The following is a 17,153-nucleotide window of genomic DNA, read 5'->3' as shown; positions in this document are numbered from 1 at the left end:
AACGTTTCAAACGACTTATATGTCTGGTAAGAACATCAAGATTACTATCACACCACCATTCGTTACCATTGGGGAGATTTGTAAATTCGTTTGAAAACAACTGAAACGAGCATCTAGCTCAAAACAATACCTATACATTCGCATGTGTTCGCCCTGAGTAAGCTTAAACTCAGGTGACCCGTCTCGCACCTTATGGCACTCTGTAAAACATTTGGTACGGCAGAGATGGCGGCTTCAATTTGTGCACTTGAATGTACGCAGCCGCGGGAGGTTCTTCAAGTGTTCGCCCTCGAACACTTGAATTATGAGTCATGAGTTACGAGTTATGAGTCAGGGATGGCGACACGTGCACACGTTTTCGCTGGATGACCACACATGAGAGGAAAATTAGTATTTCTCTTTAAGCCTCTCGCTCGGATTTATGCACTCAGGCTCGGTTTGTCGCGAAATTGCGACAACAGTCTAGAAGCGAATAAAGGGTAGGCTATAAGATAACGTTCCTGGAAACCAGAAGAACAATTTGAAACGAATGCGGTTCATTCGGTAGGTATTGATTTATTGTCGATTTATTGATTGATCGATTGGATTTGACGAGCCAACACAACTCTGGGGCTATGAGAGACGCCGTGTGATTTTTGGCTCAGGATTGATTTCGACCACGTGATGTTCCTTACCGGGCTTAGACCTAACGCAAAGTGCGCGGCCGGGAGTCTCGAAGCGGCGACCTCGCGTGCTCAGCTGCTCAGCACTAGAATGCGACAGGTCAGCAATGCAGCAGCCAGTGGACCTCAAAGGAACATGCACATGCATACGCCAGCAGCGAATCGCATCGCCATCGTCTCCCACTCCTTTGTCCTTTGTGTCCCTGCTTTCTTAAGAAACTCGTCGCGACTCTCTGGGGAAACTTCTTGTTCATGGGGTGCAAGTGATACGCAGTGTCTACTAATTTATAAACCGGACCATTCATTTTACAGTGTATCATCTCCATGGCCTACACTATGGCCTTTCGATCACACTGTGTTTTGACCCCCCCCCCCCCCCCCCCACGCGCGCACGCACGCACGCACGCACGCACGCACGCACGCACGCACGCACGCACGCACGCACGCACGCACGCACGCACGCGAACTGACGATACAGTGGTAACTGTAAGGCGTGGAGAGACGAATGGCAGGCGCATCACAACTTTTCCTGCATTCTTGACTCGTCACTGACTGTAGTGGTTTGCAAGTGCCTTTCGAGGTGAGCATGGGACAGAGCTGTCTGAGAGACACGGAACTTTGAGCGGCGATTTGATTGGCAGGACGCGTTAAAAACAGCCGCCTCGCGGTTTTCTGTAGTGCCTGGCACATCTGAAATGGTGCGCACCCGTGCCAAAGCGTGTGCGCGCGGGCAGTACGTGGTCAAAAACGGTCGCCAAATGGCTGTATTCTACGGAAGGGTGCCACGTGATGGCACCTGGCAGCCGTTCGACAGTTGTCGTTCGAAAAATACGGGGCGCTATATATTTACTTTTCCCTTGTAAACTCCCTTGTAACTTTTCCCTTGTAAGCCTCGGATGTTCGCGATTTGACGCTTTTCACGCGGAGCGTGTCACCGAGCTCAAGGGGCGTTCCAGGAGTCCTTTAACAAGTCTGACATTCGCATCAACAATAGGAACTTTCGAGGTCTGTTCGCGCTTGTCGCGTCGAGAATGTAATACCAACTCGCACCGCAAACCGTCCGTCTGAACTTCCGAATCGACGTTCGTTGCGACACTTGTTAGAGTGCGTGCGCCAGGAGTGCGCATTGTGAACATCGCTTCCACTATACCGCGCTCGCGTGACTGCAAGCAGCGGTCTCGAGAAACTCGCGCAGCCTTGCTGATTCTGCAGGAGCCGCATCGGTTCCCGATACTTCTGGGGCCCGCATGTAAGCAAGTAACCGCGCTGTCTTCTTTGATTGAATTTGTTTTTCTTTTTACTTCAAGATAGGGGGCTGTTATAGAAATAAGTTATTACCTTCCTTATATTTGCCGAGGGCGGCGTGAAAAAAAAAGTTTATCTTTCTTTCTTTCCTCACGTTTTTTTTTCTTTTTCGCGCGCCACATTCTCGAGCCGCAGAAGCTGCACAACCTCGTCGTACAGCAAGGGGGCGACCGCACGGGGTCGAGATCTCGGAAGCGGAAGCGGGAAAAATGCTAATTTTGGCAGCGGAAGAAATTCTCGGAAACGGGAAATGCTAATCAAGTTTCGCGCTTGCCGCGGTCTCATGCACGATTCTTTCAAGTTTAAGATGAAAAAAACAAAAACAAAAAACCGAGAAGGCGTTGTCATTGAAGGTGCCGTGCACATAACAGGTGCGCCTTTCCGCGCTCGCGTCGTCGGCGCGCACGAGTGTTATTTTGTATACGTAATGTCATTTCAGTTTCAGAAAACGCCAGCGCGTTTCTTCGAGTATAGGCGCCGCTCTTGCTGCGTCGGCTCTTTTTTTTCTTTAGTTATTTCCTTTTGTCTAACAATGTCGGCACGCGGTTCCGCTGTGGAGCGAGTGCGTTACCAGCGTGGCGTTACAACCGTGGCTGCGCACCCGCGCCTCCATATATATATATATATATATATATATATATATATATATATATATATATATATATATATATATATATATAAAATAAACAAAGACAAGTTAACTATGCGCTTTGTCCATCTTGCCACCGTACACCTGGGGACGGGAATGGGGGAACGAAAGAGAAAAGATGACTTCAAGTTATGCGCATACACTGGACGATGCGCTCTGCTCAAGTCTGTCGGGGTTGAGTTCTGGGCCTTGGCCCAGAAAGCCACACGAGCTCTTCTTCCTCCTCAGAGACGCTCCCAAGAGGAGTGCTGCATATTGTAGTTTCCCTACTATGACCACTAGAGGGAACACTGACATTGTGATGGTGGTGGCGCAACCCACCAGCCCATTCCAAAGGGGGCGCTAGCATCCATTCATCCATCCGTTCAGATCTACCGTGTGGATGGTTGATAGTAAACGGAGTCCTATAATTTGCTTTGCTTATGGCTTCAGATGTTCTTGTAGCGCTATTTATTACGCATTGCCTCTCTAAATTTCCAAGCAATCATTCTTCTATACAAACGCATGAAGGGAATAAGCGTCTGCGCACACTCGCAATCATTGCGAATCGTTGCGTTGGGAGCGGTACATTTTGTTCAAAATGATCAATTTGCAACGTCACAAAGCTGTTTGAAGCCGGAAGCACGAAGTTCATGTAAATCCATGGATGGCACTACCCATAATTCCCGTCTGGATGAACTGCCAGTTGCAGCTGCCGTAGGTGCTAGCTGCAGAGTTCCTTCTTGTACTTCTTGTCGGAAACTCTTTGCTCCACGTGCTTCGTTCTTGAGCTTGTGCAACCACCGTATACGTTCCCCCGCTCCCGTGCCCGACTGATGTGCGCTGTCGACGATGCCGCCAGGAATTTGGTGGGCGGCATTGGAATGTCACGCTGGTACATGCGAGCGTGCTCAGAATGGTGGCGTTCGGTTTAAATTATGTTTCAGTACATTTACCTGCATTTTTATTCTAACAAGTTAAAAAAAAATCTTGCTCTTATGTCTGCTTTGTTTTCGCTGAGAGTTAATAGCAAGATCGAATGTTTTGGTGTGCATTGCTCAGTAAAGAACTCGACATTTTGCTTAAATGGTTCGTTGGGTTCAATAAAAAAAAAGCACCATCGTATATCCACCTCGCCATGTATGAGAAACTAGCTGTTGCAGATACGTGAGCTGTGAATAACTGAATGTTTAGATTAACCAGAACCGGGTGAACCACAATGATAGGTGTTCTATTGAACGGTGCGAACTACAAATTACAATTTTATTTAAAATTATGAGTGAGTGCAAAGCAGCAGTCTGCGATATCTTTTTATATGTGCTGCAATATAAACGCATGCGCCTTACGCCGTTCCTAAGAATGCTACCTGGGAACATTGTTTTGAGAGGTGGCAGAGTATAGTTCGGCGAAAGAATAAAGTGTGCCTACTGCAAGATGTCATCGATGTGTAACATGTTCTTTAAGGCGTGACGACGCTAAAAACCTCGAAGACGAGAAAATACTAAGTGAAAAAAAAAAAAATAACCGCGCAGAAACTCAAGTGGAGTTGTATAAGTATGCGTCAGCATTGTGCCACTTGCTCATCTCCACGCAGCCCGGTGTCGTACCACGCTTTCAAACTTGATCCGACCGGTGTTAAAAAATGATAAACTCTTATCGGACTAGATCCGACCGCCATCAACCCTTATCGGTTATGAACCTTATCGGACTCTTAGCAAACCTTATCGCAGCCGATCCGATCCATATCAACCCTTATCTGTCTTAATCATCCTTATCGGATATGATCCGACCCTTAGAAACTATTATCGGTCCTTATCAACGTTATCGGACTCAGTCCAATAATTATCACACTTTTCGATCCTTATCAGCGTTATCATAGTTACTCATACCATCATAAGCCCTTATCGCTCTTTAGCAACTGATCCATACGCGTCGAACCATTATCAACCGTGGTGAGACCCATTAAACCCCTCTTCACGCCTTATTGATTCACTCATTGACTGTTTATCTGTCGTCGTAGCGCGATGCGAAGCGCATGAGCCCTCTGGGATCAGTGGAATTTCGGTCGGTAAAGGAACACACTAACGGACGGCGCAACCCACGACCACCGAAACGCATCGGGGATGTGGCTTGTTTGGCATTAAATTTTCGCAAAGTCGGAATTTTTCTGATTTCTACAATGCTTCAAGTCGGCTGTACTTGTAGTCCTAGAGATGACTTTTCTACCACCATCACCAAAACATTTAACACAGCCTTCATAGAAACTGTTGTCCTTTGAGATTTGTTTTCTACCGCCGGTACTTAACATTCATATGGTTCAGATATGTTCACGTTCTGCAAGCATGAGTGTTTCCCTCCGATATCTTAAGGTATCCGGTTCCTTCGTTTCAAAAATAGTCAGTAGTACACCGTATGATTTGTTTATGTTATTAGGATTCTATTAGTTGTAGAAGTCGCATGATCGACAGGCGTGCCGAGCCACCTCGCTCGGCAAGGTCTGTCTTTCGTAAAGAGGCTGCTCAAGTGCGTTGCGTGGTTGGAACCTTTGATCGCGTTCTTGAGTGGATTTCGCTTCTGGACGCTTGTGTTTGCTCGATTTTTGAATTTTCATTGGACAGCGTAGCATGTTTATCATGTGTGTCTAAATGTAATGTAACTAATTTTCGCACGACACTGCGCACAATTCCATGCAACAAGGAGAAAAATAAGTGGGTTTTTAGCTCAGAAGGTAAGACACTCGGCTTTTGAGCGTGGGGCCGTAGGTTCGAAACTCACAACTGCCAATGTTTTTAGAGCGCAGATCTTAGGTTTTCGTTCTTGCGGAGAACGTCGGCGTCAGCGGCGTAACAGAGCGAAGGAGCACAGCGAAAGATGATAGCGAACGCGGACCATGAAAGACGCGAGGAGGAAAGCGGAGAGGAGGGTGCAGTGGAACCGTGTGGTGGAAAATGGAAGAGAGTACGGTGAAAGCGTGAGAACAAAAGCGCAGTGCTGCCACGATGGCTACGAGGTGGCACCACAGTAGTGCGCTGTTACGATCGGCCTGCTGGGTAGTGACTTTCGAACATTTCCCAGCTCGCTGCGAAGAATCGCCTCGTGTAGCCAACAGTGCGCTTTCTTCGGAGAGCCCCATGGCGCCAGCAAGGCTAGCCACGTTTGGCGGACCAAGTATCGTTAGTTGGTTCGCTGTCGCCTTCACGGTGTAATTGGAGCAAGAGAACTCCTGGTAAAGGGTGCTTTACGGCGCACGCCCACGGACTCCGGTAATCGTAACGGTCATTTGACATACGTGGCAGCTGACTGCGGAATCAGCTCTGGAATCAAGACGCGCCAGCTTGAGCCAAGCGTGACATCTGTCTACGAGGACCCTCTCCACTCGGTGTGTTCAGTGAAAAAAAAAAAGGGGGGGGAAGTGAGTTTGTAAACCCTTGCCCTCAAAGGCGGGTACATCGATGACTTTGGATGCACCGATTGGACGAAGGTTGGAGGGCAGTTTTCCCTCGCCTGGGGATCTAGGGAGGACAGAGGGTGTTTAAGCAGCCGTTTTCGGTTGCTCGGGGCGCTTCGTTGCTGTCATGCTAGACTGATGAAATGTAACGTTCTCCACCCTTCATGTAGACGTTGTAAATAAATCCCGTGCTCCTAGTTTTTGATGAGGTCAGGTTCTTCCCGTCAACCGCCTCCTTAGCGTGGATGAGTCGGACGACGGCATGGGCGCGCTCAGATAGATTTCATATTCGTCGATTTCGCTAAGGCATTACATGCCTGACACCACTCTTACAGCATATCATCTGGAAGGTCTGTCGGCGGCGGTTGCACCTGTGCGCTGGCTCTCGCGATCTCCAGAATAGCGAGGCAGTCGCGCCACACTTCGCTCCGTTTGCAACGTGCCGCACGAGACAGATTGTCAGCACCAGCCAGTATGTCGCGAAATGAAAACACGTATAGAGCTGCGCTCAAATTACGCATTACTGAGTATCGTGATCGTCGATGAATTTTCTTTCGAATTTATTTTGATTTCAAGCGAAGCTTTCTTGGCCTGTTCTTCCGACTCTCTGGGCGCTGCAGCTGCTGCTGTGGTCTTGCTCGCGCGTGCCGATGGATTTCTTGCAACACCAGCAGATGGCTCTCGCCTCCGCGCATTCCGGCCGGCGCCGCCGCGGCAGCGTTTCGCAGTTTGTGCGTGTGGCATGTTCTGTGCGTGCTTTTCCTACGTAACAAAAATGCATGTGCTGTGCTGTGATAGTGTAAACATTAGAAGCGTCCATAGCCTGAAGAGAGCGCTTGGAGCTGGCGTCTCAACAGCGTACTAGCTACGTATGCAGAAGGAGTTCGTAAGCACCTGCCGGTAAAATGGCTCCAAAGCGTGCGCTCAACGTCGAGGACACCCAGACCCGAAAGAAGCGTCGCGCGGAACAGGAGCGTCTTCACTGCGCATCGAAGCGGGGTGCAGACCGCGAATGTCTGTATAGAATGTATACATACAATTATAATAATTGGATTACGTAGAGCCCCATTATTCAATTAAAGTTTAACACTTCTGCCACGATGCGATGTGACATGTGAGGCAATATGATGCTCAAGCGTCTCAGACATTATGAACATTGACGCACTACGCCTCAAGCAAACACGTCTCCCCGTGTGTTCTGTGGACTACGCAGATAAAGAGCGGTGGTCCACGCAAGGTAACGTTTAACATCAACTCACCACTCTTGTAGTGGACTAAATGGTGAAGAAATTACACATTCGCCGCCAGCATCATCGCTAATTATCGTCAGTCAAAGCAAAGAGCATACAAAGCTTCGCTTACATCACTTCCACAGTGCATGGGATCCGCAAATTTTTTTATGCAATAATTCCTGTCTAGCGATTTGTCTTACGTGACTGACGGACGGACGGATTTGCTCGTTGGGCAGGCATAGAAATGCGCGCCGTAGAGTTTCCAACAATTACTAGAGGGTACTTAGGCGCTGCGATCGTTCAGCTACCAATGAATGATGGGTAGTACATGAATTTGTCTTATCTTCGTGCTTCGGGCTTCAGACTTTGTGGTGGCTTCGTTTATTCCGCTTTATTTGGGCATAAATTGTACAAAGTTTCAAACCAATTGGTTTTTAATGCAGAAGGTAATAAGACTGCAAGCACATATAATCGCTGCTAATTACAGTTATTCCGCTTTTCCATGCGTCCGTGGCGCAACAGCTTCAGTAACGGCTTCAATATCGGGCTTCTGTGCTAGAGGTCCCGTGGTCGAATCCTGTTGTCGGGCAATTTCAGTAATATTTAATTAATAATTTATAACGCAGTACTTTCTTAAAAATGATCACCTTGCAAAGCCACGAAGCCATTTAAAGCCAGAAGGACGAAGTTTAGGCAAATCCATGTACTGCCCATCATTCCCATGCTGGCTGAATTGCCCTGCTTGCAGCTCCCGTAGACACTAGCGCCACAGTACCCTCTAGTAATTGTATGAAACTCTATGTTGTGTACAACTTGCTGTTCACTACGGCGTGCCTCCTAATCAGATCGGGGTTTTGGCACGTAAAGCTCCTTAATTTAATTTTAGTTCTAGATTTAGCTGGGGTGCTCGCTAAAGAATGCTTACGCATTGAAACGCCCGTTTGCTGTTCTTTTTATGTACACTCTAAAGAACCTAAGGTATTCCCAATTATGTCGGAGTCCTCTACTGCGGCTGCTCTCCTAGCCCCAGCGTAGTTTAGAGACGTTAAACTCCACTAATAAACCAAATGAACAATAACAGTGACGCAGGCTCCCCAACCTGTAGATAGTGTCGTAGCCTCTACCTGTATGGTACGCACACGTTGTGGTAGTGCCTGGTACATTCACTTCCGAAAACACCATGCTGTCAAACTATTTTCTTACTGCAAGCGTCCGGGCAGCTGGGAAGAGTGCACCACTCCCCCCTCGGGCACACTAATAGGTCTGGTGGCCGGTTGCCACGTAGCACATCGCGAATTTACTGGGCCAGAAGACCCGAATCCACCCAAGAGGCCCGGAGTGGGGCCTTAGTTACTTTGGAACTAATAAATGTTATTCGATCCTCATCCTCCTCCCTTTTGTTGGGGGAGGGGATGGGTGCGCAGTGTTCTGAGGCGAGCCGACGTGTGTTTGCATATTTTGTGATGAGAAGGGCAGGGGGTCTTTTCTTTACTTGCACGCGTGTCCGCGAAACGTGAAACGAGCCCTTCATTATGTGGTGCGTGGGTTAGGAGGGGAAGGAATGGGGAGGGGGGGGGGCGAAGCAGCCGCGGCATGAATAACGAAGGAGCCTGACGGTGCGCTGTGGGCCCAACGGACCGGCAGGGAAGTCCGGCCAAAATCGAGAACCAGCTCCAATTTCTCGGTGGATCGCTTAATGACTGGGAGATTGAGCCTGAGCGAGAGAAGCGGACGGAAGTTGATGCACTTCGCTGCGAGCTCTTAAGTGCCGCCGCTAGGGAGCGCTGAAATATTCAGGGTTGGGCGGACGCAAGGAAGGCCCCGTCGCGGTCCCGAGTGGCTCGCGAATATTTTTCTTGGGCCGCGTAACCAGGGATCACGTGCATGAGAATTCTAATGCGGGCGAGGCTCTGAGCATTGCTTCCCTATGGTCAAGATGCAAACACGTAGCCAAGATCAGGAAACGCTATCGGCATAGGCGTGTTATTTATTACGGAGCAATTGATTCTAATTTGGGCTAGCCCCGAACTTCGTCCTGCCAGGGACACATCATACCTAATAAGAATGTGGCTTGATATAATTTGTGTTGATCGCGGCAGCGTTCTGCAGTCGTGCTTGAAGTTGTCGATGGCCTTTTGTTAGAGGTCGCTGAGTTGTGATTAAGCTCCGACGACGTGATTAAGAAACACATCGGTAAAAAAAAAAAAGAAAACAATTTCGCATATGCAAGTTTTGGTGCACCTCCTCGTTACTGGTCACCGTAGCCATTGAGAAATTTTTTCCGCACGCGTGCTCGCACACACGTGATTTTCCAGCGATGCTATCCTTTATGCACGAAGAAAGGGCAAAGGAAGAAAAAAACCAGAATTTAGAAAAGTTGTTAAAGCGGACATCAAATGCTATTTTTTTTCTTTTTCCGGATGTCGGGTAATGAGTTCGCTGTATCAGCTGCTTGATGTTTTCATTCCACACGGTGATATGCACGTTTGAATATCCCGTGGTCTCTTATATTTTTAGAAGCTACTTCAATGCAACTTTTTCTCCCGTCATTCATCGTGTATCACGCATCAAAATTAAAACAAATTGAAATCTCTGGCTGGTTACATTTTGCTCATTCCGTGCTCTAAGGAAAAGAAAGGGCTGCATGGCATAAGCCATGTAACCATTATAGTTCTATTTCTTGTTATTATATCTATTTAGATACGCATTCTAGCTCTATTTTAGTTAATCTAGCTATTCTACGGACGCAATGAAAACATGTTTGTGTGCTCAGCGTAACCGTACCAGGTGCACATGGTTAAAAAAATCGAGAGTAGGGAAAAAAACGCGCACACAGAACACCTTAAGCTAAACTTTTTGACGAATCTCAGAGCTTCAAGTATTTCATCGCTGTTTATCTTTTTGTGATTGATAAAGTTACTCTACCTCGTAGAGGTGTCTACGTCGATGTGTGTCGCAAGAACTCTGACGGCGTTTGGGGTCAACTCATCGCGCGGCCTGCGGAAGCACGTTAGGGGATTTCGCTGCCTGCGGGGGTGTTGCATCGAAGGATGGTATGCATCACTGCATAAGCGCCCCCGACAGTGGCGCACATACTGGGTGTTTATTTAGCGAACACTTTCGAAAACTTGTAAAAGTTTCCTGTCGAAAATAGCAGAATTCTAGTCCATGAGCTGGTCTACTCGAAGAGGCGGAGATTACTTGCAAAAAAAAAAAAAAAAAAAATTAAATGCATAATTGACTAATTTAGAAAAGTTCACTAAGTTTTTAACTGATTGCGTTATGGCACGTATGGCAATTCACAAATTCTAGCGGGGGAGATCGCAAGGCGCACTTGGGACGAATTCTCAGGATGACACCAGTTTCGGTTAATTCCCAAACTTTGCGGATAAATGTATTGGCTCTCCAGTTGCTCTTAAGCTTCAATGTATAAAATTGCGTTTTCTTAAGTGGAACGACCGTGCAGTTTTGCCGCAAGTTTGGCGGCGCATATCTCGTAAATGGTGGTTTTACGTGGATATGCATTGCAGTCTCACCCGCTAGGATTCTTAAATTGCAATATGTGCCACAAGGCAATTGGCTAGAAACTTCATTAGCGATTTTCAAAAAATTACTATATTACGCTTTTCAATTTTCTGTGCAAGTAATGTCCGCCTCTTCGAGTAGACCAGATCATGGACTAGAATTGTGTTATCTGCCACAGGCAATTAAAAAAACAAAATGTGTTCGCTGAAACACCCTGTATAGTGTCGCATGTAAAATCGTCCCGTGTCTGATCAGGTTAGCGCTGCTGTCGCCAATGCATTCGTTCGGCGAGAGGTTCGCCTTCACACCGAATTGCATTCATGCAGGTTCATCGGATGGTGTACGAAAGAGTGCGGCATGTGGTGTAAGCGTACCAGCCGTAAAAGCGCCTGTCGAAATAGACAGGATGTTCCCAGTAGTTGTCAAACGTTGCCACATCGTCTGCGCTGTGCCGTCGCACGTTGTACAATGCCAGTCTTCGTTCGCACTGTCAGTGCGAAGTGCCTCGTATTTTTTTTCATTCACCTTTTAAAGAAGCGTGCTTTTGGCGAACTTCCAGAAAACGAATGCGGGGAAGGGTAGTTGGCTAGACGGGCCGGTGCGGTGGCACTTGGCGAGAATTCTTTTACGTCGCGTGGGCACGGAATTGCGCCGTGGGGACAGCTTCTATGCTGGATGTTACCGTGTTCGCACTGTTCCGGTCTTTCTCGCCCATTTTGCTCCGCTCTACCGATACGTAACGTTGCCGAACTCGATCGCGCACATCGACTTGCAAATGGAGTGCGCATAGCGTCGCGCCGCAAGAGGGTGTACTCGAGTACATGTGCTCCCCCCCTCCTCCTCCCCCCCCCCCCCCCCCCCTACCCCGTGCCTGCGAAGGCGCTGTTCGGCGCAGTGCGGATTCCCAATGAATCGATCATTTGCTCTCGTGCAGTGCGGCTTTCATGATCGCCTATGCTCCGTTCTTTGTTATTTAACCGCTCCTTCTTTGTGGTTTCAGGACCACCGAGAGCCGGCGGCGGTAATTTATTCTTTGCGAAGCGCACCGCAGCCGCCCGCTCCCGCTAGTCGTCGGGGCAAGGAGTGAATAGTTTCTAGCTTGTCTATCGTGCTTTTTTTTTCCGTGTCATAGCCGCTCCGTGGCTTTCTGTGTGCTATGCTCTCGAGCGCTACTACATTTCCTGAGCTCTCTACCTGCCTGAGTGGCCGTCCGTGTTGTCACTCCGTTCTAACCGTCATGCGTGCGCGGAGCGGAGTGTTCACAATCCTCATTTCCTCTCTTCATTTTTTGCCTCGTTATCCGTGGTAGCAAATGGTATGTCCGTTTAGTTGCAGTTCTTAAGGACTACAAACTTGCTCTTTAGCGCAGGCGATTGATAACTGTTACTCTGTGCTGTGAACTGCAGTGATTGTGTGTGTTAGCTCTGTTTCATTCTCTCTCTCACTTTTCCCCTCTTATCTCGTCCCCCTTCCCCGACCTCCCAGCATAGGGTAGCAAACCGGATTTTCTGGTTAACTTCCCTATTGCAAAACCCAGTGCGCCGGATTATGGGCCCAGTGCCGCGCGCTGGATGCTGGGCAGGCGCGGCGTACTGGTGCGAAAAACAGCTCTAGCGCGTTAAATATGCGATGCCTGGACACCGTATATATATTTTGTGAATACAGAAAGCAACAAAGAGCATTTTAGTGCAATTAAAAAAGGAAAAATAAACGTAAAAATAAAACTGCTTCGACCAGAATTCGATCGTCCGACCTACAGATCCCAAGCCCGGCACTTTACCGCTACGCCACGCCAGCAGACGAACATGCACGGATAATTTGCCATGTCAAAATCTAGAAGCAGTTTTTGTTTCGCAGAGCTACGTCTCGCACAGACATTGTAGGTGCGCTATCGCCCAGCAACTAAAACTCACGCCTGTACTACAAAGAAAAATGTGCTGTCCGTATTCAGTAGCATGCTCGGAAGTGCCACAGCATCGATTTTCACTTGCGATTGGTATTTTAACTTCGAAAAAGGTCCTAAATGAAGCGCCGACCCGGGACGCTGTATGGGCTGTTACTGCCGATATTGATAGCCGTTTCTTGTTCTTCACGCGATGGATATGCAACGTTTCCTTAGTGCAGTGATGCCTTTGAGTCAACAAGTCTGTTTAGTCATATATGTTCGTCACAGAAGCGCAGGCTAGTGCTGGGTGCCTTCGGCGATAGCACTGTGTTTATGACGCGTCACATAGGCGGTCATCGTTTCTTGTGCTGGCACTGTAGACATGAAAAAATTGTTTATTTAAGAACACCGATGCGAAAGCTGAAATATAGAGTGATTTAGCCTTGTTAAACTTCTTGATTCCTGAGCCTAGACGCGCCGATAGCGTGAAGACGGACTCGGCGGATACGCTAGGCCTAAGCTTCGGTGGGTACTGATCTTGGCGCGGGTAGCTGGCGAAAGCTAAAATGTGTGTATTTGAGCCTCAGAACTTTCTTTAGTGCAATAGGGAAAGTGGAAGCGCACGAATCACCTCAGCTTTGTTATCGGTGCGATAATATCAGTCAGTGATAGGCTTCGAACTTGGGGTCCGTTCGCGCCCGTCTGAACCACTTCTCCGTTTCATGTCCACTCCACAACACTGCGACAACGGCGACAGCTCCCAGTCATATGTTACGTGCAAACTACTAAAAAACGCGGCGTCCTCTGCGTTTGCGTGGTTTCGTTCAAGAATTTAGCTATCCGCCCAGTCAAAAGGGAAAATGAAAAATAAGAAAGCGAAAGTGATCTTTAGTGTCAAATGTCCATGAATAAACAGTGCAGCTCACGCACCTTTATTCCAAACTGCGACACGAACTAGGGTTTTATGATCCCAAGATATAGCGTTATTTAGGACAAGAGACTAGTATCAAATGATGAAATTGTGTAAAGCATTTAATATTCAGCAGCGCTCGTCCTTGCGTACTGGAACCAGCGCGACACAAACACAACCAGCGCAGTTTCCAGTGCGAACCAGCGAACTGCAGCGAGAACCAGCACCTGTACAGCACGAACCAGTGCTCCCCAGCGTCATGGCAGTGGAACCAGCGTCTCTTCCAGTGTGACCCAGCTCTTATCCAGCGTTCTCACTGGTGTCCCAGTTAGTCCCAGCGAGCGCCAGCGTACCCAGTGCGATCCAGTGCCAAAAAAAACGCGCTGGTTTCACACTGGAAGACGCTGGTTTTTGCAATAGGGTTGCATGCCTTGACTTGCTTTCATCTCCCTCCCTCCCATGTTTCTCTCTGGTTTCAACGTGCCATGTTTAACGGGGCCTTTGCTACTTATCGCGTGAAATTCAGTGAGCACTTTCATCAGTATATCTTCTGTGTGCTGTTTTCCGGAGGGCGTTAATGTTCACTTGTTCTGTTGTTAGATTAATTTTGCGCTCATCCGCTGCTTATCCAATTACGTATGAAGTTCGTGTTACATTTGCAAGGTGGCTCCCTATCTAGAGCTGCGGGACATTCTCAGCGCGGAGAAGCACCGCCTGCGAGTTGCGCGAAACAAGGATGCTTATGGGCTTTTTTGGGTTTGCGGATCTGAATGAGGCTTCGTAAATGGGTTCGGTGTGTTCATGCGTGTTTGTGCCGATTGTTTTTGTGTTAGCACTGTGCCTCATCTACAACTGCAAGGAGTACTATATATACCCGATACTATAGACCTCCTGTTGTGCAGCTGCCTGCTTGTATGCTATGTAAAGACAATCACTGGTTGAACTTTTGCCAAAGTTCGTCAACCAACCTTTGTCTGGACCCATGCCTGCGGCGTCAATAGGCTGTCGTCGTATTTTTGCTTCATACTGTTCTGGACTGGAAGATATAAAGAGTGCTGGCTGTTGGCCTTTATTCAAACCACCATTTGCGTCCTCAGCATCAACGCTTTTCCCTTTTCTTTCCTTTCTCTGCTGAGTAGCAAGTCACAGCTTTGATTCAGGCCAACTTCTCAGCTTTTCTATCGTAATATCTTTCTCTGTGCCTCATTCGGTCTCCCAGCCTGCGCACAGGTTAGCATACCAGGCTATCAGAAAGTATAATGTCTCTATAGTTTAGGATTGAAGCCAGTATCTTTCTTTCTGTCTCTGCTTTCTCTCTATTGTTTACTCTTCACGGGTGTTGCCTCTCTCTGACTTTGAAACCTTCGTCCTTGCAGGCGCTGTGTGCGAACGAGACGCTGGTGTTCCTGCGGCCCCGTTGGGTGACCCGCTGTCACGAGGCAAGCCGCAGTGTGCCGTACCAGCCTTTCGTGGTCGCCTGCCCGGAGTAGTAAACGCGTAACCAGCGCAGCGTTAGAACGTAGTTACGAACGGAAAACCCTGTTCTTTGCTCGCTGTGTTTCTATTTCTGTTGTTGCTCAGTTACTGTAACAAATGAGCGGCTGCAAGCACATTAGATGAGTCTGCTGCGGTAGTTGGCAGAGCTAATAGGGACTGGTCGTCGTTGTTAACGCCACTAACGCTGCCCAAAGATGCTGGAAATAGACGGTTTTGTATTTGTGTGGCGATCATCTGTTTCCTTTAAACCTCGATTTGAAGGTTTGCTTTTATTGTGTTTTTAACTTTATATTTTAGTTTAGTTGTTTCAGAGTTTGTACATCAAGAAAGATCGCGATTTGATTTGCAGTCGCGCCCCACGTAGAGTTTGCTCTGTCATTTTCACTGCGGTACTTTTTTTGGTAGAATCAAGCTATGTTTTATGTGATGTGTATTCTGTCTCTTGGAGCCTGGTGATTATTTCTAAAAATAATGCTTCGTCTTTTCTGGAGCCCTTGGTCATACTGCAGCATATTTCCAAAACTTGACAGGACTGTCTCGTTGTAAATACAGGCATGTGTTCGGTTTCTCTCTCTCACTCATTTTTCATCTTAAGAAAAAAAAGATGTCTTTTATATGTGTTTTATTTTATACCAATTTCCTCGTCTTGGGATGTTTCCACGTGATCTAGAGTTTTTTTTTTTTCTTGCCTTGGAATATTGATTCCGGTAGCACAAGAGCTTCGTGCGACTGCTTTGACAGAAAAATACTTTAGCGCTTTATGCGTTAAACGAGCCTATTACCGTTTGGTACTCCCCTACGACGCATAAAAATGATCGTGAAGTTTAATTATACTTATGTACGTGTTATGTTGCAGTGTAAAGCAAGAGAAATCGGGGCCCAGTTTCCTCATTTCAGTTTTCACGACAGGAACTGATTTGTATCGCGCGGTTCACGCAATAATATAAAAAAATATATATGGATCTTACAGTTACAAAAGCTGTGAAAAATAAGCTTATGGGGCACATTCCTTAAAATGAACATACAGGTATATTTTTTTCTTAAGAACGAGGAAACAGTTGCAGCATTTAGTTCAATTCTTCATTGAAAATATAGCCGGTCGAACTTCTCTCACTGGCAGCTTGCAGTAGCGGCACTATAATATTGTTCCTCTCTATGTTACTGTGTATTCCTCCATCTCTTACTGATGTTCCCAGTCTGCTAGTTATCTATGCGAAGTTCAGTGATTCGAAATCTTGTTACTGGTATTCCGTTGTTTACTATTGTTTTTGCTGCAGTCTTAATGTCACTGTTTTTATCTTATTAAAATGTAGTGTGTAGCCGTAATAAGTGCTTATTTTGTATGCTGATTCCTGGCGTTCTTGAAAAACGGCTTCGTGTACCTGCGCTCTGCCAAAAGCCTTGTAAATAAAATTTGCACGTGCAGCTGTACGTCTCTTGCTCTTCTCTGCTCTGGACCGATCGCTTTCAATTTCTGCACGTTTGTTTGGTTTTTGTTTTTATTACTGGTAGTTGACTGCATAGACAGAACTATTTTTTCCTGCTCTCATATACCGTCGCACGCGCAGCTATTTGTCGTTGCGACATTCTCAGGCTGTGCAAGCACGTTCGTTGTCGCGTAGTGGCACGACTTCACCGTTCATGTTCGCTTCTCGTTTTTTTCTGCGGAAGCAGTTATCAGTTTCGCGCCGTGCCTTACATGTCAGTGTGCGTACGCGCATACAGAGAGCCTGCACAACACGGACAATGAAAATACTTCGAGGTAGGCACGTACGCAAGATTTTTTTTCGGGGGGGGGGGCAACCCAAGCTAACATTTCTAGGCAAATGAGGGGGAGGGTACTTTTACTAGTACAAATGTGAATAATCCCACCATTCACCATAAATACAAGTAAACCCGCAAAAGAGAATTGAAATAACGTGTATCTCAATCTCACAGGTACGCCTGTGAGATGCACCTCTTCTTTACTTGGCGAACCACATCAAATGGCCTCGCGCATGAAGGATGGGCAGGAAGAACCTTGCCAAGAACAAGTTAACAAGCGAAAGTGCAAAATAAAGA

At 47.2% G+C, this 17,153-nt stretch overlaps 1 protein-coding gene across 1 annotated transcript in view; it reads left to right on the top strand.

The window, feature by feature from the left end:
• LOC126531228 (DNA repair protein XRCC1-like) overlaps nucleotides 1–16,517 on the top strand; it is a 113,294-nt gene extending 96,777 nt beyond the window's left edge. Inside the window, exon 14 of the mRNA XM_050178670.3 lies at nucleotides 14,972–16,517. Within this exon, the coding sequence (XP_050034627.1) occupies nucleotides 14,972–15,085 (114 nt within the window). The 3' untranslated portion in view covers nucleotides 15,086–16,517. The remainder of the gene's footprint in view (nucleotides 1–14,971) is intronic.
• The last annotated feature ends 636 nt before the right edge of the window (nucleotides 16,518–17,153 follow it).

This window comes from Dermacentor andersoni, chromosome 5, assembly GCF_023375885.2.
Source record: "Dermacentor andersoni chromosome 5, qqDerAnde1_hic_scaffold, whole genome shotgun sequence".
Taxonomy (NCBI): domain Eukaryota; kingdom Metazoa; phylum Arthropoda; class Arachnida; order Ixodida; family Ixodidae; genus Dermacentor; species Dermacentor andersoni.
This window is presented reverse-complemented; position numbering and strand designations above follow the sequence as displayed.